The 26,463-nt window shown below is 37.8% G+C and overlaps 1 protein-coding gene across 1 annotated transcript in view; it reads left to right on the top strand.

The window, feature by feature from the left end:
- The window catches only part of LOC106061809 (sodium- and chloride-dependent glycine transporter 1-like), a 27,323-nt gene extending 860 nt beyond the window's left edge, over positions 1-26,463 (top strand). Inside the window, exons 2-13 of the mRNA XM_056036097.1 lie at positions 2,576-2,707; positions 6,765-7,074; positions 9,159-9,291; positions 10,943-11,058; positions 11,757-11,879; positions 12,776-12,900; positions 13,507-13,619; positions 17,163-17,294; positions 19,356-19,455; positions 22,004-22,106; positions 24,621-24,786; positions 26,200-26,463. Of these exons, the coding sequence (XP_055892072.1) occupies positions 2,576-2,707; positions 6,765-7,074; positions 9,159-9,291; positions 10,943-11,058; positions 11,757-11,879; positions 12,776-12,900; positions 13,507-13,619; positions 17,163-17,294; positions 19,356-19,455; positions 22,004-22,106; positions 24,621-24,786; positions 26,200-26,340 (1,694 nt within the window). The 3' untranslated portion in view covers positions 26,341-26,463. The remainder of the gene's footprint in view (positions 1-2,575; positions 2,708-6,764; positions 7,075-9,158; positions 9,292-10,942; positions 11,059-11,756; positions 11,880-12,775; positions 12,901-13,506; positions 13,620-17,162; positions 17,295-19,355; positions 19,456-22,003; positions 22,107-24,620; positions 24,787-26,199) is intronic.

Below are 26,463 nucleotides of genomic sequence, written 5' to 3'. Positions count from 1 at the left end.
ATAACAATATATTCTTATTGCTCTGGTGTAAAGAGTTCTCTGCTGTCACTATTGAAAGACTACAGTTATTTACCCTTACTTTCTGAGATTAAGAGTTATCTACCTCATTGTCTAAGTCTAATGTTATGTTAGTACACTATTCAATGGCCTGGGGGTGCGGTGTTTCAGTGGTTAAGCACTTGGCTTCGAATCTCGGTGAAGACTGGGATTTTCATGGCGCACCTGTCTCCACCCAACTCTAATGGGTACCTGATTTTAGTATGGGAAAGTAAAGAAGTAAAGGCGGTTGGTCGTTGTGCTGGCTACATCACACTCTGCTCGTTAACCATTTGCCAGAGAAACTGATGACCTTAATATCATCTGCCCTATAGATCGCAAGGTCTGAAATGAGAATTTATTAAACGGACTTGTGCATGTAAAAACAACAACACTTTGCGAAAGGTTGGATCTCAAAACGTAGTAGAGGTTTACCCTGTTATACCAAACGTCAGATTTTATTAACAACCAATTTGAGATTAATTCACTGCGTTATTTTGTGAACTAAAATATTGAAAAAAAATCTTCATATATCCAGAAAAAATTCTACCAATTGTGCTTTCGCTTATAATTTGGGCTAAGAAAACAGTTCAAACTATTGACTAACTAATGTATGATACCTGTCAATATCGAAACGAGATGTATACTTGCTCTAAAAATAATAGCTCCACCTTTGTGGTCGAAGATGATAACAACCTCATTTACTTTGAACTCGAAGATGGTTATGGGGTCCGATCTTCGCTAGGAAAAGCTTGCCTCAAACAAGGCACGGGTAGGTTTGGTATGTTACAAAATTGCATGCTTTGATTTTAAAGCTTTTTAAAGAAATGATCTTCGTTCTCTGCTGTCATTCTTGTCTTGTAGTTTGAAACACCGACATTTGTGGCTTCACGCCACGAGGAGCTAGCAAGAGTTATCGTTTCAAAGTTTTGGATTTAAATCTCTTTGAGGGACCACGTGACAGTGTCTTTATATCGCTTGTGCTGACCCTCTAGAGCAGGGGTTCTCAACCTGTGGGTCGCGACCCCCTTAGGGGTCGAATGACAATTTGCCAGGGGTCGACCATCCAAAATATGGATTGTTTTTGTCTATTCTTCTATTGCTGTGTGGATGGGGGTTGCCGCAGAGTGGGGATTGTAATAAGGGGGACGCCGAACTTAAAAGGTTGAGAACCGTTGCTCTAGAGAGCGCTTTCCAACAAACTGCTCTCCTTAAAATGTCGTTTAGGGAGGAGGTTTCCAGACATATGAACTAAATGTTCAGCCCATGGTAGTTAAGACCTGATCGCTATGGCATGGATACTGTTCATCTTTGACAGCTATAATATCTCTTGCAAGGTTGTGATCTGGCTCCAAATAACTAATCGAACATAAACTGTTGGTGTCATGCACTTTTAAAACATGATTTTAAATATATGGTATAATCTATGATTCTTATGGCTGGTTGCATTGATCTGCTACCCCAATCCTCTCTCCTCATGTGCTTCCTATTCCATCAGCGCCCCCCCCCCCCTTTTTCAATCCAAGCATATTTACAATTTAAATATAAACTATTCGATCGTTCTCTAAAAATATTATCTCAGATTATGGAAAACAACTTATTCAGAGAGCCGAGGGTTCACGGTTCGAATCCTCGGTGGAGGCTTGGATTTTGAACTTCGCGATTATCATGGAAGCCGTTGGTCGTTGTGCTGGCCACATGACACCCTCGTTAAACGTTGGCTATAGAAATAGATGAACTTTACATCATCAGCCCTTATAGCACGCAACGTCTGTTTGTATGTTATTGTTTTTTTACATGCTTCAGAAGTTTCTTCCGAGTCTACTTCCTGGTCTAAGCATCCCGCAATGGACTGTGGACAGTAAAGCGAGCAGGCAGCCATTACATTTACTTTACTACATTGCTATTACATCATTCTGAAATTTCTCTAGACAAACACACACAGACACTCCTACAAACACACACACCTATAGACACACACACCTAAAGACACACACACACCTACAAACACACACACCTTCAAACACACACACACCTACAAACACACACACACCCCTGCAGACACACCTACACAACTACAAACACACACACCTACAGACACACACACAGCTATAGACACACACACACCTACAGACACACACACCTACAAACACACACACACTTACTGACACACACACACCTATAGGCACACACACACCTACAGACACACACACACCTACAAACACATACACACTTACTGACACACACACACCTATAGGTACACACACACCTACAGACACACACACACACCTACAAACACACACACCTACAGACACACACCTACAGACACACACACACCTACACCTACTTACACACACACCTACAAACACACACACACACATACCTATAGACACACACACACACACCTACAGACACACACATCCTAACATAATGGTGAAGTGAATATCGTCAGAAAACTTTTTAAAAAGTCATCGATCACTTATAGAAGTGTTATGAGAAAATGATATTCACATTTTAATTGTTACCTTCTGTCCTGCAGGTGCCTTCCTGATCCCATACTTTGTGTGCCTGGTCTTGTGTGGTCTCCCTTTGTACTTCATGGAGGTGGCCATGGGTCAGTTCATGTCCAGAGGTGTCTATCACATATGGAGTATTTGTCCGCTCTTTAAAGGTAAAACAAAAACAAAAACGAAACAAAACAAAAAAAAACAAAACATTGATAAAAGTTGTATGAACGTACAATACTTGCATTGGTAAATGCTTCAGATTTTTTATACCAAGCTTATATAAACTCTGTCTGTCTGTCTGTCTGTCTTGTAAAATGTTTGAACATAGTTTTCTCCCATTTTCCTATCTCATATCAAGTTGAAACTTTGCGCAATTATTTATTGTATCTGAAAAAACACGAATCGATACAAAAAAAACCAACAACTAAACCTCTAGTTAATTGATTATTGGCGATTACAGATTTTGTTTGATATTGAAATAAGTGGATAAACTGCTACTTGATGAGAGATGTGGATGTGTATATGGATTTAATCTCCATATTATGTTTGACAAGTTTTTTTCATCCACTATCCATTCAAGATAAAATTTAGCATAATTATACCTAGTGGATGACAATACACCAGCGGTTCTCAACCTTTTATGCTCGGCGACCCCTTTTTACAATCCCCCACTCTTCTGCGACCCCCGCACACACACACACACATACAGCAATAGAAGAATAGACAATAACAATCCTTATTTTCGATGGTCTTAGGCAACTCCTGGCAATTCGTCCCCAAGGGGGTCGCGACCCACAGGTTGAGAACCCCTGCAATACACGAATCAATCTAAAAATTAACCAATTAAAAAAATCAATTAATACTAATTAATTAATTTTCTTTTAAATGGCAGAAAGGGAATAAACTCTGCCATTTTCAGATAAATTGCATCAAACAAAGCGGTTCTTTCCTTTAGATAACCTTTTTTTTTTAAAAAAAAAGTAATCTTTTTTTCTTTTGCTTGTTTCATGACTGTATTTTGATATTATGAATTCATGTCACCTTCATAAGTGTCCATTCACATAACTCTTATGTTGATAACTTGGCAACTATAGGTTAAGTTAACCAGTTGATTGGAATATATAGTTCTATTACGAAGTTTTTAAAAATCCTATACATAAGATTTTCATACATGGCGGATATATTCAAACAGTAATCATTGTTGGTGTATCCGGCGTACAATATAAAGAATGCGTTTGTAAGCTATGTTTTTTGTGTGTTTTTTTTAAAGTAGAGGATTCACGTTTGGGGCCCATTCTTAGAACTGATTGAAGCTTCCCATTGTCTAAGCTCTTCCGTTTACTGCGTACGATAATTTCAACCTGGAGTAAGCATTAGACTTTCGCTCTGTGGCTTCAAACTTATTTAAAAAAAACATAAATGGGGCAACCAATTAGCAGTTTAAAAAATGTATATTTGATACGAAGATCATATGTCACGCACTGGGATGTATTTAAAGCTAGAGCTTAATTCTTTTCTAGCTAGTTGGCAACAGCCAAGTTCAATTTAGCTTCTTATCTTATCTTATCTTATCTTATCTTATAAATTACAGACAAAAGAGAAGATAATTACCTACTACGCGTATCCCTGTGTTAAATCTAGTCATGCATGTTATATTAGAGACTTAACTAATCATTGGTTTTCCTGGTTGATTCGGGCAACAGGTTATGAGCTCAAATTGCCCTAGAGAAGAAGGAGCACCTGTATGTATTCGTCCTAGCATAATGAACAAGAAATGTGCTTTAGGCTTAGGGTTTCAGTATTTAATTAGGTTTTGTTTCGGATTTATTTGATGCATTGTTTTATGTGTTACTGCAACTGTTACGTGGACAGTGTACAGAAAACATGCAAATAAACTGAACCACTTCCACATGAAGAATACTGAATGTCAAATGGCAAGAAAAAATACCAGATACCGAAGTTCCATACTGAGCAGACCTGCAAAGCATCCATACTATCCTGATGCAGTTCCAGCTGCGATGGGTAGGACACGTCAGCAGAATGGATGACCGCCGCATCCCAAAACGAAGGAAAGCGCTCGCAAGGCGAACAAAGAAAACTCTTCAGGAATACCCACAAAGCTTCTCTAAAGGTGCTCAGCATAGACCCAGCCACCTGGAAGACAGAGGCACATGACAGAGCATCATGGCGTCGCGCTGTGAAAACTGGCTCACAGGTTGCTAAGGAAAAGAGAACAGCGATGGCAGAAGAAAAGCGCCAGAGAAGAAAAGCAAGGCCAATGACACCAGCTCCAGCTGGAATAACCTGCCCAGTGTGCAGCAGAACATTCCGGACTCACCAGCCACATGAGGAGGCATAAAACCCCAGTGCAAAGCCCTCAGCCCCCTGGATTACAAAAGTGGTCATCATCGAACCACGATGAACGAACTATAGATTTTGTTTCGGAACTTCATTGTATTATGAGTTATTGCTACCTTCCTTTTTAATTTTCAGTCTTGAAGTCCTTGACATTGTTTAGTTTTCTCGTGAAAAACCTCAGTAGTATTTCTATACATACATTGAAGCCCCTGTTAGTGTGTAATAGTGAGAACCATGGTTTGACTCGAGACGCGAGACAAATTAATTTCACGACTATTTGGACTTGTAAATGAACTCGTGGGTAAAGCTTGCGCTAACAGAGACACATTGGCCGTGTGCTGTGTGTAATGTGTGCACTGTGATTCGCCAGTTTCAAAAGCTGCCCGCTGCCGCTCCCTGCAGTTCCCTGCAGTTCCCCCAAGACGTTTGGGTAGGACGTAGTAATTTGCATCTCTGAAGGAACATCCGGAACTTTTGAAATCAAACATAAATGACGTCCATTTTTTATTTCTCTTATTCGCTAGCAAAATTCTTTCAATGGTTCAAAAAAATGTACATAAGCGAATGTATATTTGATAGTGTGTACATGTTATGTTCTGGGCTTGCTAACTAAAGCATTACATCCTGCCTCTTAAGATAGTAAATAAATAAATTATGGCTTTTATATAGACCCTTCCATGCTTATAGCATGCTTAGAGCGCTATGTTTTAATCTCATTAGTGGACCAGAAGGTTTTCCGTGCTGTCGTTAGGCGCTCAGTTAACCTCGAGCCCCCTTCATAGGTAGCCAAACCAAGCCTAGTTCAAGCGTACTTAGCCTCTCGACCACGCTTCTCACAACTTGAAATGTGACAGCTTATAAATATTTTTGGAAAAAAAAAAGTTCTATGTTGTTCTATTTGCTAATATTGTTTTTTCTTTCTTCTGTTGTTGCTGTTATTGCGATTGCTATTCTTTTTTTTTTATTAACTCACCCTGTCTGTTTGTCTGTCTGTCGTATGTACAAGTTATGTCTCCCAGACTCATTTTCGGATCAAGTTGAAACTTCGCAAATTATTCATTGGCATAGACAAGACATGAATCAATTAGGTGAAAGTAACCGATAAGTCAATTAATTACTGGTAATTTATAATTTTGTGTGATACGAACAAGGTAAACAAATCCTTCAATATTGACAGACATGGCTAAATATGTATTTCTTCCATCAAGTTGATACTTTAAACATTTTTTTAATTGTACCTATCAAACCCTGAAACAATAAACAAATTGCCCAATAAGTCAATTAATTATTAATAATTAATAATTTTGTTTGACATTGAATAAGGGAAATAACTTGTACATTATTGATAATATTTCTTACCTTTAGATAAGCTTTTTTTTTTTAAGTTTTGTTTGTTACAAAGCTTATAAAAGTTCTCTACGTCTGTCTGTCTGTCTGTCTATCTCTCTGTCTGTTTGTTACAAACTTTGTACATGTTATTTCTCCCACTTCTCGTATCAAGTTGAAACTTTGCAGAATTATTCATCGTCCCTAAAAAAATATGAATTAAAAAAAAACAACAAACAATGTTTTAATTAATTAGTCTTAGGTGATACAGAAAAAAGGAAATAAATCTTACTGCATTGAGATATATTGCAGTATATGTGCAGTTTTCCCCTTTTTAAAGTTTATTTTTAAAGTATACTTTTTTTTTCTTTTTGGATTGTTGGTGTTGTTATTGTTGTTGTTGTTGTTATTTTCATTATTATTATTTTTATACATATTATTATTGTTGTTGGTGTTAAACATAAACATAAATAAACGTAATATTGTAACCATTAAAAACTCCTAGACTAGCAACATGTTCACATTTTTACTCACCAGGGATAGGCGTCGGTCAGATCATTGCCGGCTTCATCAGTTCCTGGTACTACGTAGTCCTCATCTCCTGGGTCAGCATCTATCTCGTTCACTCTTTCAGGTCCCCGCTGCCGTGGACGCAGTGCAGTCAGGAGTGGAACACCCCAGCTTGCATACCGCACGGGTTTCGCATCCAGTCATACGTCAGTAACGGTTCCGGTGACGCTCAGTCTGACTACGCCAACGTGTCTGGGAGAGAGTACCTAAACATGGCTATCGTGAATGGTACTGTAGTGACCACTGGGCTGAAGCCAGCGAGCGAGGAATTCTGGGTGTAGGTAGAACTACTTTAAAAAAAGTATGCATAAACTTAGCTACGTTTGATAAACCTTGTATCAACTCTGTCTGTTTGTCTGTCTGTCTGTCTGTCTGGTACAAAATTTGTATACGTTATTTCCCTCATGCCCATTGGATCAAGCTAAAACTTTATATAATTAATTATTGTACCTAACAAAACATAAATCATTAAAAAGAATTAAACAAATTGGTAAATGAATTAATAGTAATTAATTATTTTGTTTCATACCAAAAAGGGAAATTAATCCTTCAGTATTAATAGATATGTCTAAATATATGGGATTCTGTTCCCTTTGATAATTGTAAATGTATACGTTTTTTCTCCGACACCCTTTCTCATATCATGTTGAAAATTGACACAATTATTTATTGTACCAAACAAAACATGAAGCGTTTTAAACATTAACCAAATAGTCAATTAATTATTGGTAATTAATTGTTTTGTTTGATATCGAAAAAGGGAAAAAAATCTACATTATTGAGAGATATATTTGTAAATGTAGAGTTTCTCCCTTTTTTAAAACTATTCATCAACATAGTTACTTGTTTAATACCACAGACAGTTGCGTTTTAGACAGTGCGGGGTTTGTGGAAAGAACTACACATATATTCTACAAATAAGGGGTAACAACCAAGTGGGAAAAATGCAAGAGTAGATAACTTTTAAAAAATTGACAGTGCAACAAACAATTCTGGTTGAAATGTTACCAAAATGGCGTAAACCTTACTCCACCATTGGGGAACAATACTTCTATCTTGGATAATTAACACACTCATAGCAGTGATGCCCAGCCTAATTCGACCTGCGGGCCATTTTAATTTCCGACACTCGTGTTGCGGGCCACATGGCCGAAAATGTACACAACAAAACGAAATTGACCCTAAACAAGTTAATTAAAAACGTGTGGATCTGGTACCTTCATTAATTAATAGGATATCAGAACACAGAAGTGTATCTTTTTTTTTGTTTTTTTTTTACGCGTCGGAAACTGGCTTCATTACTCTACTTAAAATTTAATCAACATTGTTGATAGATTTACCAACGACTCATTTTCTTGTCTCACGTTGGTAAATATTCCCATCGATCCTTCAGGCGTAGTTCAATAATCTTTAATTGCAGCTCAAACTAAGAATGTTTTGTTATGCGTTTATATGTTGCTGTGCTCTATAACAGACACACTTTGCAAAACAAATATGTTGGTTTATTATTATGTTCCATAAAAAAGTAAAGATCCGTTCACTTTTCCTGGTAGATTCTGCATTCAGAGTCCACTTTTAGTTTCTTCGGCTCTCCCATTTCATAATTCTACAAATTTTAAATGTCGTGGTACCAATCCGTTAGAGATAAAGTAAGGGCTGTAAGACCCCTAACTTAGGTTAAGATACATTTTCATATTTTTTTATTTTTTTTTAAAAGGAGGGATTTTCTACACTTACCGACGTTTCGGCGGGCCGGATGAAACCACATCGCGGTCCGGATGTGGACCGCGGGCCGTATTTGTGGCATCACTGCTCTATAGCAAGGAATTGTAGTGTTTTTGTTGATGATTATCTACAATCAATGTTACAAAGATTAAATCGATATTTTTGACTGAATTTGGAAACAAAGGGAAGAATTTAAAATTCTGAACTAACATAACTAAACTTTTTAAACACATTTTCTGAAGGCGGCTGACGACAACGCCTCTTATCTTGCATCATTCACATTGCATAGCTCACCTCTTCCCACCGTCACCATAGAAACACACACACACACACACACACATACTCCAAAAACAATGGTTCAACAACATGGACAACCAAACGACAGTTTTTGTTGGGAATTTTTCGGGTGGTAAAGCAAAGTTGACCGGAAGGGGAGGGGGTGACACCTGGAACAAACCTCACCGGGTGACACCGACCCTAAAAAACGCCACAGAATACATATATTGCATATATTGCAGTATTAAATTAATATATATTAATATACACACGAATATACCTTTACTCATTGACATGTGCTTACTATTAAAAAAATAAAGTAACACTTTATTGATTTTCTTTTTTTTTCAACCCCGCCAGGAACAATGTCCTTGAACTCTCAACATCCCTAGCAGATCTTGGTGGTCTCCCATGGCATACGACCTTGGCCTTGTTTGTCTCATGCCTTTTGGTATTTCTGTGTCTCATCAAGGGAGTTAAATCTGTCGGCAAGGTAAGACCCAATCGGATGCCTTTTGTGTTCAGTACTTTACGACGTATTTTTACTTTGACTAATAATTTTTGTTATACAGGTCATTGTTCTTTATTTAAACACACTAAGAGGCGAAAGCTTATATTATATTATAATATATATTATTATATAGGTAATATTATAAGACATCACTCAGTGTCAAAAAATCATCCTTCAGGGTACAAATGTGTACAAATACTTCTTCTTCCCTAGTACTTGTAGAGCATGGAATGGGTGGCATGAGCTAGCCAGGAAAACCAGTGACTTGGCAGAATTTAAGTTCTTTGTTAATATGCATGACTAAATGCATGACGCGTAGGACGTAATCATCTTCTTTTTTGAAGTAACGTCTGTATTATATAAGATAAGATAAAATACAAGGCACAAGGAAAGGGTCGTCCAAAATATGAAAAAAAGATTGCTGGGTAAAGTAATAGAATGTACCATCTGAAATTGTCTAGTACTGTTGTGCGTCGCACTTGGAACACTAAGGCCAGCAAAAGTGAACAAAAGCTCCCTTTTACCAGCCTGAAATGAGCGGCGGGTTCGCTTTTTCCGCCACCTTGTCCGAATGGGGAGGGGGCTGAGACTCGGGGTTAAACTTAGAGTTTGGTTTGCAGACTCTCGTGGTATTCTGCTAGGAACAGTTGACCGGGAAGCGTTGAGGAATTAGGGTTACGCGAACTATAACAACACCCCTATAACGAAAGTCAAGGAACAAATGAAAATGGTGATGATAAGGATTAAAAAAATAATGGAAATTCAATAATTTAATTCCTTCAATATAATTTCCCAGTACCCTTTGAAAAGACGATTTGTTGATAAAACATTGGCGCCTCTAGGTCAAGTGACATTTAACTTATGTTTTTAACAATATCAGGACAGCAGTTGAGCTGTTAGACTTATAGACTTTTGGTGCCAAGCTAGGACTTTTCTCTAACAGCTCTGCAAATATGGCCTATATTAAACTGGAATCTTTCAATGTAGCAGACAATAGCTGTCAGGAGCGTGATTACATAAGCGATGTATATTTGATAGTGTGTACATGTTATGTTCAGGGCATGCTAACTAAAGGATTAAATCTGGCTTCTGAAGATAGTAAATAAATAAATAAACAAATTATGGCTTTATAGGGCTACTTTCATGCTTATAGCATGCTGAGAGCGCTTTGGTCTAATCGCATTTGTAGACCACTGGGGGGCGGGGGGTATCTGGGATTAGGTTTTCCGTGCTGCCTTTAAGTGCTCATTAAACACAACTCTGCCCGAGTCGGGTGTCGAACCTCGAGCCCCCCTTCCAAGCCAAGCCATGCTGATGGTCGCTACTTTTTCTTGGTAATATAAATCAAGGTGACTCCTAAGTTGGCTGAGTGGTTAAGTACTTGGATTCCGTACCTTGGGTCATTGGTTCGAATCTCAGTGAAGACGAGAATTTTGAATTTCTGTACTTTTAGGGCGCCACTATATCCGTTAACCGTTGGCCAAAGAAATGGCCAAAGAAACAGTTGACCTTAACATTATCTGCCTTATATATCACAAGATATGAAAGGAAAGTTTTACTTTATTCTTTAAGTTACAATAAATTGGATCAAAGTTTTTTTACATAATGTAACATTTTTACATCTTCTCTTAAGGTTGTGTATGTCACAGCGACCTTACCCTACATTTTGATCACGGTTCTGATCATCAAGGGATCCACGCTACCTGGAGCGATGGACGGTGTCCTTTTTTACATTAGTCCAGATTTCAGGTATTTGGCCATTGACCTTTTTGAACCATTGTGCAGTGTGGGAGTAAAAGACACATTATTGTGCAAGTTTGTATAGACACCACAGCCCTAGAGTCATTTAAAAAAAAATAAAGACTTAACTTTGAAAAAATCTAGGCACCATTTCCATCCCTTTCGTTTTTTTTTTTCATTTTTTACAAAGCTTATATTTAATCATTGCGTTGCATCCTTAATCAACTTGTCATTATTGCTAAATACAAGGGACTCTGTCTATCTGGCACTTCTCATCCTCGGATCAAGTTGAAACTTTGCGCGATTATTCGATGTTGATGACAACACATGAATCATTTAATCATTTAGTTCATTAAATAGGGGGTAATTAGCCCATTTCGTTTCCCACTGAAAAGGAAGATTAATACTGCAGTGTTTATCGCATGGTGCAGTAATTGTGTGGTTCTTTCCCTTATGTAAGCTTTTTTTTTTTTTTTTTATAGTTTTTTTTAAATATTTTATTGTTTAATTTCTTTTAATTTTTTAAAGTGTCACGAGGTCAAGGCCATATTGATCGTCTTCTATCTTACAATAATAATATTTACAAATTAAAAACAAAAAGGAATTTCTTAAATACTAAATAGACGTTTTAAATTTGAGACAAAATTTGAAGACAATGTCTGTTTTTAGCAATGCAGAAGACTACAACATATTTTTGTTATTTTTAGCAAGCTGATGCAAGTGCAGACCTGGCTAGAGGCAAGTCTTCAAGTGTTTTACTCTCTAGGCCCCATCTGGGGCGGGCTGGTCACTATGGCCAGTTACAACAAGTTTCAAAACAATTGTATGAGGTGAGATAATTAGGGCTGGTCATTTCCTTATATCGTTTAATTCAGTGGCGTAGATAGGGTGTGGGGAAGGAGGGGGGGGGAGAATTTGAAAATCCCCCCTGGGCTCCCACTTAAAGGGGGCCCCCAAATGAGTATTTTTTACATTAAATATTGAATATTACGCAAAATGCAGGGGCCACCAAAGAGTTCAAGCCCCCAGGACCCCCAAATGATGGGAAATTCATAGCTTGGCCCCTGTTTCAATTGTTATCTGATTTGAAAACAGTTATCCTTTTTCTTGGCTGTAAGAAACTCGCTTGTTCTCCTCTAATTAAATGTGAAAGTGTATTCTTATCTTATCTTATATAATACAGAGTTTACTTCAAAAAAGAAGATGATTACGTCCTACGCGTCATGCATTCAGTCATGCATATTAACCAATGACAAATTCTGCCAAGTCACTGGGTTTCCTGGCTAGCTCAGGCAACCCATTCCATGCTCTAATAGCACTAGGGAAGAAGGAGTATTTGTACAAATTTGTCCTAGCATATGGGACAAGGAATATACCTTTATCTTTGTGTCTTTCTGAGTATTTTATTAAATTTTGTTTTTGTATTTGAAGATTATGGTTCAGTGTTTTATGTAGAATTGCTACTTTACTTTTGCGTCTTCTGTCCTGAAGGTTTTCTAAATTTAGTGATTTAACTAAAGGTGTTACTCTAGTCAAATGTGAATGCGAAAGAATGGAATCGGCCTCTCTCTTGATATCCTGCTAAGAACAGATGCTGAAAAGTGGAAGAATTTGGTTACACAGTTACAGCGCCCGCCTACGAGGAAAATCAAGGGAAAGATAATGATGATGATTTGCTGTTATTGAGTTGTATCCTCAATCAACTTGTCATTATTGTTTGATACAGGGACTCGGTGATTCTGACCTTTCTATGTGAAGGTACAAGTGTCTTTGCTGGATTTGCCATTTTCACGGTGCTGGGACATATGGCTTACAACTTGAATGTGCCAGTGGCGAATTTTTCTGCAACAGGTAGCCTCAATGTTGTGTGATGAAATATGTGTGTTCTGTTATACTTTTTTTTTCTATTGGAATTAGACTGATCTGCTCGTGTGTTGTGTTCATGTGTTCTGCACGCGATATGTATTTATGTAATCTGCTGGTGTTTTGTGTTCATGCGTTGTGCTCATGTGATCTGCTCGTGTGTTCTGTTTGTGTTCTTCTTGTATAAGCTGCTCATGTGTTCTGTTTATGTGTTCTGCTTGTATTAGCTGCTCATGTGTTCTGTTTATGTGTTCTTCTTGTATTAGCTGCTCATGTGTTCTGTTTATGTGTTTTTCTTGTATTAGCTACTCATGTGTTCTGGTTATGTGTTCTGCTTGTATTAGCTGCTCATGTGTTCTGGTTATGTGTTCTGTTTGCATTAGGTGCTGGTGTATTGTGCTAGTGTGTTCCGCTCGTGCTGTGATCATGTTTTTGTTTTAAACATGTGTTTTGCGTCTTGCTTTCTGTTCTGTTCATGTGTTGCCTGGTATAAGAAGGCCGCCTACTTTGTTTGACTTGCAATAACTTTGCTATTTTAAGTGTTTGGTTACAGATCTCCTTCATTAAGTGTTAAATGTACATTATCCCCCTTAGGTCCAGGTCTAGCCTTTGTTGTCTACCCTGAAGCAGTGGCGTATCTCCCCGTACCTCAACTCTGGGGGGTGCTTTTCTTTCTGATGTTGTTTACTGTTGCCTTGGACTCGCAGGTGATACAATCAATTTTATGCCATCTTACCTTTATCTAGCATGTTTCTATGTTTATCTAGCCTATATTTTAATTAAAAGGGGTTACTGGAGTGCGAAATTTTTTTTTTTTATTTTTGCTTTAATTTAATAACTTTTGTTATATTATATCATATGACAACTCAATAAAAAAAAAATATATATTGAATGTTGTCTAATGTTTGATGGGTTGCCATGGTAATGGCGGCCATCTTGAAAATAAAAAAAAATTAGTTCATATAGGAAAATTCTAAAATTTTTCAAAATAGATAAATTTCAAAGCTAAAAATACTTACACCTTAAAGTAAAAAGGTGGCTTGAAGGAGCTAGCTAGATTTTATACATTTTCCCTTAGTATTGTGCATTTTATGATTTTTTAAAAAAGGGTGATTTTTTTTCCTGTACAATGCATCCACATTTTTTTTCCCAAAAGATCATATATTAAAAACTTCTTCAGCTAAAGTCATTAAAACTAGCTGATTCTCTGTATTATTTATCTCTGAATATGTGTACCAAATTTGACACATTTATCTCTATTAGTTCTAGAGATTTTAGAAATATGTTACAGGGGGGGGTCACAAAAAAATGCATTCACTCAAAAACAGTGAATTTGTATTAAGAAAAACATGGAAAATAGTGTTCACCATGCATCATTAAAATGCTTTTTTTCAATAAAAAATGCTATTTTTTAGAAAATTTTTGGTGCCAGTTTATATAATACATGTCCACCTATTTAATTACACCAAAATTGAAAAATCGATTTTTTACCCAAAATCGACTCCAGTAACCCCATACGTATGTGAGTTTACTTAGTTCTATGTTTATCTAGCCTATATTTATGTGAGTTTTTGTTTTTTTTAGCCTATATTTAACTTAGATCTATGTTTATCTAGCCTATATTTAACTTAGCTCTATGTTTATCTAGCCTATATTTTACTTAGTTCTATGTTTATCTAGCCTATATTTAACTTAACTCAATGTTTATCTAGCCTATATTTAACTTAGCTCTATGTTTATCTACCATATTTATTCCCATTTGACGAAAGTAACACCTTTAGTTATAAAATCACTAAATTTAGACAGCCTTCAGGATAGATAGAAATATTATGCATAAAACACTGAACCATAATCTTCAAATACAAAAACAAATGAAATATTCAGAAAGACACTATGATCGGCATCGGAGGGTATATTTATACAAATCTCCATCCTTCCAAGTGCTTCTAGAGCATGGAATGGGTTGCCTGAGTCAGACAAGAAAACCAATGACTTGGTAGAGTTTAAGTCATTGCTTAATTTGCATGAAAAGATTGACATAGGGACATGCGTAGGACGTAATCATCTTGTTTTTTGAATTAACGTCTGTATTTTATAAGATAATAGAAGATTTTTTTATTATTTCTAGCATTGTAGGATATGTATCTGTTTTTACAATAGTTGTATGATTATCCGATTTCATTTATAACATAATTCTGATAATAGCTTTACGCAATCGTGTCTTCCCCTAAGCAAGGGCGGTAACAATGAAATCTGATGGTGAATTCATTATGGGTCTATATATTTTCATAAACTAATTGGGAAGCGTGGTCGAGAGGCCAAGTGCGATTGAACTTGGCTTAGCTTACCTAGAAGGGGGCTCGAGGTTCGACTCGGGCAGAGTTGTAGAGCGGAAAACCAACTCCTAGATACCCCCTCCACCCCACTGATGTGGTCCACGAGATTGGACCAAAAGCGCTCTGAGCATTCTATAAGCGCTATATAAAAGCCATAATAATAATAATTCTGATGACCTAATATCGAATTATATCCCGAAGTTCTTTGTTTATACGAAGCAAATACTACACCCGCTTTTACGAAACAATCTTTAAGTCTCATCTCAGCTATGCCTGTGGTCCCTTCTGAGGCCAGCAACCAGCTTCATCCAGGCATCTCGTTTCTGGGCAGTCTCTCCAACTGTCCCCATGTCTTGCCCATCTGCTCCACTCCATAGTGTCTCAAAAGTCTCCAGAAGGTCTGTCTGTCTGCACTGTCAAACGCCTTGTCATAGTCTATAAAACTGACTTAGAGAGATTGGAGTTCCATTCCATGGACAGTTCCAAAATTATGCGTAGTGTTGCTATCTGATCTGTGCATGATCTCTCCTTTCGAAAGCCGGCTTGTTGGTTACGGAGATGTGGATCTACAGCAACTTTCATTCGGTTTAGCAGAATGCGGTTAAACACTTTGCCTGGAATGGACAGTAGTGTTATCCCTCGATAGTTGGAGCAGGAACTAAGATCACCTTTCTTTAGGAGTTTGATGAGGTAGCCCTCCTTCCACTCTGGTGGCACTTTTTTTTTCCAACATCTTGCAGAAGAGTGGGTAGAGTAACTTCACGCTGGTATCAATGTCTGCCTTTAGTGGTTCAACTGGGATGCTGTCAGGTCCTGCAGACTTGCAGATCTTCAATTGCTTGATTGCGCTGCGAATCTCTTCCTTGGTGGGTGCACTGCACTTGATGGATAGGTCTCTTGTAGCTGGCGGTATCTCTGGTGGGTTTGCAGGAGTAGTTCTGATAAGAAGCTCCTGGAAATGCTCTATCCATCTCTTCTTTTGTCCTTCTTCAACTGTTATCACGTCACCAGTTTTGTCCTTTACTGGTCTCTCTGACATGGCAAATTTTCCAGATAACTTTTTGATGACTGAGTGCAGGTCATTTGGTACTGATCTGAAGGGCTGCTTCTTCTGCTTCTTTTGCCAGTGCTTCAATGTAGTTCCATCTGATGCTACGCTTGACATTCCTATCTATTCGCTGAAATAGAATCTATTAGTACAAGTCAAGAAACGATTTTGAACATGCTACAGATCATGCAATCATGCACTATATAATTGAAAATTAAATAATAAATTCATAAAAGTAGAACTAAAATAAAAACTTGAAAATTTTGAACTAAATGGACCCTGACGTAGGTAATTTATTATTTCAGGAATCATTGAAAATAGTAAATTCTCTTCCCTTTGAATTATTCACTTAGTGTAGAAACTCAAAGGTACTAGAAGTCAAAGTCTGATAAACTTTCGAATTATTTTGAACTGTGTGGCCGAGAGGCTAAATACGCTTGAACTTGGCTTAGCTACCTAAATAGGGGGCTCGATGTTCGACACCCGACTCGACTGAAACATCACATCTAAATGCTGCACGGAAAAGCTTCTTCCAGATACACCCTCCTCCCGTCGGTCCACAAAGGAGATTGGACCATAGCGCTCTGAGCAAGCTATAAGCATGAAAGTTGCGCTAAATAAAAGCTATTAAAAAAAATAGTCCCAGGTAACCTTGACGCTTACATCACGTTACACTAGGCCTAGCTAATCATTGATGTTTTAAAGGCAGGTCTCTACTTTCTTTTTTTTTCTTCCGCCTGAAATTTCAAGGCAGAATCTTCCATTTTACAACGGCTAGTTACTTATGCGGCATGATTGTGTTACATAATTGAATAGAAATAGCATCATATATAAAGTTTACATTTTGTATTTATTTTTGGTTACAGTTTGTGTTTGTTGAAGTTGTCCTCACGAGCCTTCAAGACATCTGGCCAGACTTTGTGCAAAAATGGGACGTAACTGTGAAAATAATTTACAGCTCAGTGCAATTTTTGATTGGCCTCCCTTTCGCATCGAGAGTATGTGTTCTTATATTTTTGTTCAATCATTAGGCTCATTGTCTTATATTCCATATTAACTAACAGTATTAAGGATTTAGTATACTGGTAGCTTTGAAATCACGTCATATCTGGGTCTTGGTAGACACAGACTATTCTGAAAACTTTATAGCTGGGTCTTGGTAGTCACAGACTATTCTGAAAACTTTATAGCTGGGTCCTGGTATTCATAGACTATTCTGAAAACTTTATAGCTGGGTCTTGGTAGTCACAGTCTATTCTGAAAACTTTATAGCTGGGTCTTGGTAGTCACAGACTATTCTGAAAACTTCGTTGATCGTTGGACATGAAGATATTACCCTCGTTATTTAAATATGTATATTTCTAAGGTCAAATTTGATGAGATCTAAGTCCTGACGCTAAGAAAAGCCACCGCATATGAGGAAACAATCTCTATGCTAATACCTGGGATTGGCCTGGAGGAAAGTTCAATTGGCAGATGTGAACTATAATAATTTCCTCTTGTATTGCTCTTCGAGTGTGGCGCTGAACTTTTTTCTCTCTTTTGAAAGCTAGAAAAGTTTTCAGTGAAATAAATGAACCAAAAAAAAATAAAAATGAACAGAATAAGTCAAACGTTTTTAAAATATAACACACAACCTACACACACACAATTTGGCCCATTTTGATTTCACTTTTTAAGCATCCTCCTATTGATGGACCCTTCACCACACACTTTTCAGCTTTTTTTTTTTACATACTTTAATCTTTAAGCAAGCAATGTCCGGTATTAGACATCGTAAACAGTTCATTAGACCAGCGGTTCTCAACCTTTTATGATCGGCGACCCCTTTTTACAACCCCCCACTCTTCCGCGACCCCCGCAAACACACACACAGCAATAGAAGAATAGACAATAACAATCCTTATTTTCGATGGTTTACGGTATCTATGGGCAAATCGTCAATCGACCGTTCCCTACATCTAGGCTACATCGTCCATAGTTATTTTGGTATTGTGTCCTCTGAATAAAAAGAAATTTTAATCTAGTTTTATTATTTGTATAAAATGTAATCGTTTATTTGAGAGAGAGAGAGAGAGAGAGAGAGCGAGGAGAGAGAGAGAGAGCGAGGAGAGAGAGAGCGAGAGAGAGAGAGCGAGAGAGGGAGAGAGCAAGGAGAGAGAGAGAGCGAGGAGAGAGAGAGAGAGCGAGGAGAGAGCGAGAGAGAGAGAGCGAGAGAGAGCGAGAGAGAGAGAGCGAGGAGAGAGAGCGAGAGAGAGAGAGAGAGAGAGAGAGTGAGAGAGAGAGAGCGAGAGAGAGAGAGCGAGAGAGAGAGAGAGCGAGAGAGAGAGAGAGCGAGAGAGAGAGAGAAAGAGAGCGAGAGAGAGACAGCGAGAGCGTGAGAGAGAGAGAGAGCGAGAGAGAGAGAGAGAGCGAGCGAGAGCGAGAGAGAGAGAGAGAGAGCGAGGAGAGAGAGAGCGAGAGAGAGAGAGAGCGAGAGAGAGCAAGAGAGAGAGAGAAAGAGAGCGAGAGAGAGAGAGCGAGGAGAGAGAGAGAGACAGAATAAAGAATATAGGAAAAAAAAAGGAAAGAGACAAAAGAGTTGCTGGAGAAAAGAATGAGTGATACATTTTTACGCGTAAGATCAATCAAATATCAATAATATATCATTAAAATATAAAAAGTATATCAATAAAATATCAATAAAATATTAATATATTGTTATGAACATAATGATAACAGAGTCGAGAACCATGTCTGTATAGTATGGCTTTAATACACTGAATGACCACACAACACACATTTCGTGAACACATTCTCACGGACGAGCTACAAGCACATGTAAACATAAGAACGACAACCGATACAGCATATAATTTTTATAACATATATATATCAATAAAATATAAAATGTATATCAATAAAATATCAATACAACATAAATAAAATATCAATTAAAATATCAATATTGCATCAAAAAATATATAAAAAGTATCAAAAATATATCAATAAAATATCAATAATAAAATATCAACAAAAATATCAATAAAACTTCAGTCGGATCTGATCATTTGTTTCAGGGTGGTATGTACTTATTCCAACTTGTAGACTGGTACGTCGCCGCCTTCGCTGCCATAGCAGTCGGTCTGCTGGAGTGTATTATAGTGGCCTGGATCTACGGTAAGCTCTTGTATCTAAACATTGTATCTTTTGTAGATATTCAAGTCTAAAAAGCAGGGCGCCCCTATGCTAAAACCCACAGGCTTGGGTGAGAACATATTCAATATGTCTGAATGGAGAACAATGAACCAACTGGTCGAGGCGCATAATACTCCGCGGAGGCACATGGTTGGAGGTGTGAATGGGTCTTGAGTCCGCGGATAAATATTGAGGGCTATGTTTCCTGGACACTAAACGAAGTAAATGCCTAACTGTCACTGTGCCTATAGACTTACTAACACAGATGTTCACTTTAATGAATGAATATTTGTTAATGCTCGGCCCTTGGTGTTTTGGGGTGCGTGTGTGTGTGTTTCCATGGTAACGGTGGGAAGAGGTTAACAGTTGGTTGTGAATTACAAGATAAGCAGCATTGTCGTCTGCTGTCTTGGGCACGACAGACGACTCCAGAACGCCAGACTGAAAAGACGTGTTATTGTAGTGAGTTAGATTACCATTTGATATTATTTTATAATATCACTTAAGTTTACTATATTTATTTTCATTTCAGTTGATTTTATCTATATTGTAATAAAAGTTATATTTAGTATGAATTACGAAGAATTATCCAAGTCATTTCAAGTTTTTATAAGTTAAGATAAAATACACAGACAGCTGTTTATTGCCTACCAACTCAAGAAAACATTAACAACTGGAACATACACAAAATAGAGCGGTGAGATTCATAACAAACGAATATTCACATTTGACTAGAGTAACACCTTTAGTAAAATCACTAAGTTTAGAAGACCTTCAGGACAGAAGACTCAAAAGTAAAGTAGCAATTATACATAAAACACTGAACCATAATCTTCAAATACAAGAACAAAATTTAATAAAATACTCTGAAAGACACAAAGATAGAGGCACACTCCTCGTCCCATATGCTAGGACAAATTTGTACAAATACTCCTTCTTACCTAGTGCTATTAGAGCATGGAATGGGTTGCTGGGCCAGCCAGAAGTGCTGCAAGTCAGAGACCGTCAACACCGCTTGGTTCGCAGTACCAAACCAGCTACTACAACTAAACCGATGTAGCCGTATTATATTTAAAATAAACTAACTTAGAAAAACTTCAACAAACTACGTTCATGAAACAAAAGCTTAATATCACTTTGATTTATAATATATGCGGAGGCGCGGTGGTTGGGCGGTAAAGCGCATGACTTCCGAACCGAAGGTCCCGGGTTCGAATCTCGGTGAAGACTGAGATTTAGAATTTCGGGATCTTGGGGCGCCTCTGAGTTCGCCCAGCTCTAATGGGTGCCTACCCAACTAATGTCGGGGAAAGTAAAGGCGGTTGGTCATTGTGCTGGCCACATGACACCCTTGCAAGTCTCAGAAACTATTATCTATTGTTACTTATATAGGAACTTTATTTTTTTTTAAAATAATATATACAGATTCAACTTAGTTATAGATTTGGTAGTAACAAAATGAAATATTTTAAACAAAATCTAGTCACTGAAATTACACGTCTTAACTCTCTCGCGTCTCTGGTTGGTCTTTCCCAAAATTCTCACTTCATTTGAGACCCTCTGAGCATTGAAATGTAACATCGCTACCAGTGGGCAGTGGAGACCCATCGCTCGTTTTCCACGTCGTATAGACCTGTGACGTGGCAGCGAGCTATGGTCTCCACTGCCCACAGGTTGAGACGTCACAGGTCAGTGATTAGGCCTTTCTATAATGAATGGTCTCGATTGAAGGAGGCGAACATTGTTATGGCATAAGGGGCCTGCAAGGAGGCCTTGATGCTTAATCCTAGAACTCAGATCCTTTAACAAAGCTACCAGACATGAATAGCGCCTAACATTTATAAGGGGGAACAATCACGTGGCCTTTGTGTTAGTCACGTGTTACTCTCCTTATCACTCGCGTCAGGGCCGGTCTTAGGCCACTGCAACCGATGCGGTCGCAGTGGGCCCCGCGCTTTCATAGGCCCCGCGCTAATTCTAGATGTAATTATTAAATTGCAAAATATATACGAAAAATTCTTGGAAATCTCCTGAATTTATTAAAATCTCCTGAAAACTCATAAAAATCTCATGAAAAATAGACTAAATTGTCATTTGTGGGCGTCATTTATTGCGGAAATTGTCAATCCAATGCGCGATAAAAGAAAAAAAGGCATTGTCCGCTTTCATGTAATAAAATGTAATAATCGGACGAATTTTCACCTTAATCGGAAGTACTATACTTTATTTACTTTTATATAAATATGCCATATTCTGCAAGGTTCGTAAAGTTAATTTGATCGCAATTTCGTTCTTAGTAAAGAATGAATAAAATTTAAAGATCTTAATTTTCCCACATAATTCTTATTCTCACCCAGATTAGGCCCCACAATCGCTAGGACCGGCCCTGACTCGAGTATCATACTATCTCGTAATTTTATCATTCTATGCCCCCAAAAATTAACGCTCCCTTACCTTGAAAACACACAATACTATCCTCAACAATGCATATTTTATTGTTTGAGTATTCATTGTTTTTTTCTCTTCTCAGGTGCTGAAAGATTTATGGATGACATAGAACTCATGACATCGAGGAGACCTCCTTACATCTTCAATATACTCTGGCGATACGTAACTCCGTTTTTACTTTTTGTGAGTTATCTCTCTTGGTCCTTGTTCCACCCGCCTTATAGCTGTTGCATCTCATGACCTGTAACGCCTAGGTGAAACGTACTTTAGGACTTCTCTTTATGACAATTCTCATTTCACTTCTGTCTGTCTGTCTGTCTGTCTCTCTGGTACAAATTTTGTACACGTTAATTATCCGACTTGCCATTCTCTGATCAAGTTGAAACTTTGCACTATTATTCCTAGCCCTTAACAGATCATGAATAAATCGAAAAATTACTCAAATAATTGATTAAATAGTGGTAATTAATTAATTTTTTTTGATGTCGAAAAAGAGAAATAAATCTAAACAGTACTGAGAAGTGAGGTTGTAAATGTGGAGTTCTTCCCTTTAGAACATCCCCTTTTTTAAAAAAGTACTTATGTACAAGAGTATGTGCCATATTCCCCTGCCCAGCATTCTCATACAGATTTTTTTATTTATATTTTCAAGAGTAAGTAAAGTTTCCTCTTTCAGACCTTGCGATCTATGGGGCTGCTGATATAAAGGTCACCTGTTTCAAATGATCTACAGTTAACGAGGGTGTCATTTGACCCGCAAAACGACTAACCGCCTTTTCTTTTTCCCAACTAATATCAGAAACCCAGGGGCGCCCTAGAGATTCCCCGAAATTAAAATTCCCAGTTTTCAGCAGGATTTGAGCATGGGAACCCTCGGTTTGAAAGCCAAGCGTTTTACCACTCAGCCATCGCCCCTTCATTTTCAAGTGTAGATAATCCTTAGACATAATAAGATCTCTTTTTACCTTGTTAACGTCTCGTTGAAACTAAGAAATCCAATGGCCATAATAATCTTATATTATCTTTCGGTATTAGTGACAAAATAAGCTAACTGGCTCGAACTCAATAGTATAATGGCGCCCTCCCAAACCAAGTTTGAGTGGAGTAATTCAATCAATCAATCAAGTCATCTTTTGTATGTCGATACATTTACAAAACGCGATTTCTTATTAATGTACCTAATTGCACAACTAAATGTTCTATACCCTCCATTCAGTAACAACGTCTTATAACAAATAAACGGCTCTCATTCAATGGCTTCTGTGGGGCCCCTGTTAGACGTGGGCCAGGCTTCTTCGCGTCATGGTTTCTTCACCCCTGTTAGGAATTTAACATCAGAATCAAAAACGAGATTGGGATGACAACGCGGCCTCGTTTTCGATTCCAAAGGTTAAGGATGACTGCACTTGTGCCCTGCATATTTTGCCAAGCCTAACGCAGACAAAGCCGTTGATCGCATGGAGTCTTTTTCAGCTATATCTTAATTTACTGCGCCTGTCTTCGGCAAGGGCTTATCTTTCGGGTCTCAAATGTGTGTCCCGCGACCGTCTTAAGAACTCTTCAGCTGTCTCTTTCAGAGGCCAGGCTGCTTTCCTCTGTGCCAGTGAGGGCAAAATGAATGACAATACCGCTCGGAGCAATAACATTCTTCATTAACGATGAAGCAGATCCCAAAGATTCAGACTTAAGTTATAGGCGTTCAAAATGTGTCTTGCAAGCGTTGGGTCGGACATGAATTTAACCACACTTACAATGAAATGAAGAAACAAAATCATAGTCACTACGTCTGCAGACAAAAGCGTAATAATTAAGTCCCTTTGAAGTTGTAAATACAATTCATGGATAAATAAATATACATAAAACACTGAACCATAATCTTCAAATACAAAAACAAAATTTAATAAAATACTCTGAAAGACACAAAGATAAAGGCACACTCCTCGTCCCATATGCTAAGACAAATTTGTACAAATGCTCCTTCTTCCTTAGTGCTATTAGAGCATGGAATGGGTTGCCTGAGCTAGCCAGGAAAATCAGTGACTTGGCAGTATTTAGGTCATTGGTTAATATGCATGACTAAATGCATGACGCGTCGGACATAATCATCTTCTTTTTTGAAGTAACGTCTGTATTATATAAGATAAGATAAGTCGTGAGACTATTGTATAATAAGATATAGATAAAAAGCTTCTTCTTATCTTATTTAATTACAGACGTTACTTCAAAAAAAGATTACTCATATGCATTTCGAGTGACAGTCTAGTCATGCATGTTAATGTTTTTTTATAATAAGTCTTTGTATTTAAATCGTCAGAGAATAAAATGATACGCTTTTAGATCTGTCAATTCGCTTTTTGAAAATGTGATCTCCAGTTTTTAAAGTTTATAAGCAATATTTCTTTTTTCACTTGGAAATAGTTGTAAATTCGTGTTGATTCTTTACTGGTAGGAAACAATATCATGAGCTAGCCAGGAAAACCAGTGACTTGGCAGAATTTAAGTCATTGGTTAATATGCATGACTAAATGCATGACGCGTAGGACGTAATCATCTTCTTTTTTGAAGTAACGTCTGTATTATATAAGATAAGATTTATTTATAGTTTGAATATTTTGGCCAGTTCGTTAATATATAGGTGTGGCAGACCTCCAATTAATGGTGTGCAATATAATAATATGAACTTTGAACTCTGCCCTGGTCCTCTTGGTGACTTCACTTATGAGCTACGAGGCCCCAACTTTTGAAGGCTACCACTACAGCCCTGGAGAAGTGGCATTCGGTTGGATGTTTGCTGTTATTTGGTTTCTACCCGTACCACTAGTAGCCGTTGGTCAGCTGGTAACCACCAGCGGAAGATTTGTGAAAGTAGGTGACATGTGTGAATTGAATTAGAATTTATTTCTGTATAAACTTTAACAGTCTCAAGCCAAAGTGGCCAGGTAAACTTGACCAGGTGCCACGAAAAGAGTTTCATATTTAAATAAAATAAAGGCCATATTATGTCTGGAATTTATAAAACCGTCTCTCACCCTGTTTTTTGTTTTCCGCTGTCTCTATGTCTGAGCGTCTGCTAACTATATTTCTATCCCAACAGCTAAAAGCAGTATCGAAACCTGTATTTCACAATCATTGATATCGAAATCGAAATAAGTGCAGAGCCTGCTTTTGTCTTTGGAATCGATTTCTTTTCAGGAATTGAGCAAACAATTTTACATTTTTACAGGCCTACAGGGGCTAGACCTTTTTCATAGAACATTACATGGGGGGCAATGTCTTCGATTCCGAAGATTTAGTTTTAGTGTTGTGTTTCACATGAGTACGCAGTTGCGACCTACATGTGTTCCTTATCTGATGCAAGTAAAGCCGTTGTCCCCCGGCAGTCTATTTAACTCTTTCTCTCCGTAATTTTTTACCACATTCTGGTGGAATCAACGCTGGTATCGTCTGTTAGGAGAGAAAGAGTTAAGTTTTCATTTCGTCTTCTGCTGCGTGTCTTCAATGCTGGCTTTTCATTTGGTCTCAAAATCTGTGTCGCGCAGCCTTTGTGAGAGCTCTCAAACTGTCTCTTTTAGAGACCATCTTCTGCTAGCTACTTTCCTCTTTGCCAGTCAGGTAAAAATGGCGCCTGATTTGATCACTATAGCATTGGGGGGGGGGGGAGGAAGGGGCACCTCTGTTACGCCGTCCTCCTTTAAGCTCGCCAAAGAAGATCGCCTTTGTCACGTGGTCGTCTCCTATGCGTTAGATAAATTGTAATTAGTGCTTTTAATCTATACTGTCCACACCAGCCTCCAGCAGAACTTAGTTCTTTGTAATGTAGTCTTGCCAGCGTATGCCCATTATGGAGCGAAGGCATCTTTTAAGGAGACGTTTGAGGAGCAGCCAGGTCTCAGAGCAGTACAAACGTGTGTTGAGAACCACTGCTTTATAATCAAATACAATTTCTTTCCCTTTTTACGAAATACCAATCGAAGCAATGAATTACCAATAGTTAATTAATTAATTGGTAGTCAGGTAAAAGAAATAATTATGCAAAATTTTATCTTGATCCTAAGGTGGATGTCTAAAAAATAACTTTTCAAAACTTTTTACCAGACAGACAGCGTCAGTTAATGTAAGCTTTGTAATAAGTGAAAACTCTTAATCAAAATACATGTACTTAGTTAATTAATCAATACTACTATATCTAGTGAGAAGAAACTTAGAGGCAGAATACTGTTGTGTGCAGTGATCGATTCCTATGCAATTTTAAAATATGTTTACTAATATTGTCTCCAGAGGCTGAAGGCTACATGCTCTCCCTCCCCGGATTGGCAGCCTGGTGATGTCAGCTTCCGGGAACAGTATGGACAGGAATCACGCCCACCTGCTTTATGTAAATTTCCACCAGCTCCAAGTTTATCCAAATTGTTTCGTTGATAATATTTTTAATTCCACCTTTTAGGTTTTATAAATTAAACAATCAGTGTACATTAAACATATATTATTTCTTAGTCTTTGTATATTTTCTTGTTGTGAATAAACAAAATATAAACCAGATTA

The sequence above is a fragment of the Biomphalaria glabrata genome, chromosome 7 (genome assembly GCF_947242115.1).
Source record: "Biomphalaria glabrata chromosome 7, xgBioGlab47.1, whole genome shotgun sequence".
Taxonomy (NCBI): Eukaryota; Metazoa; Mollusca; class Gastropoda; family Planorbidae; genus Biomphalaria; species Biomphalaria glabrata.
Note: the sequence above shows the minus strand (reverse complement) of the source record. Positions and strands in the feature narration are given on the sequence as shown.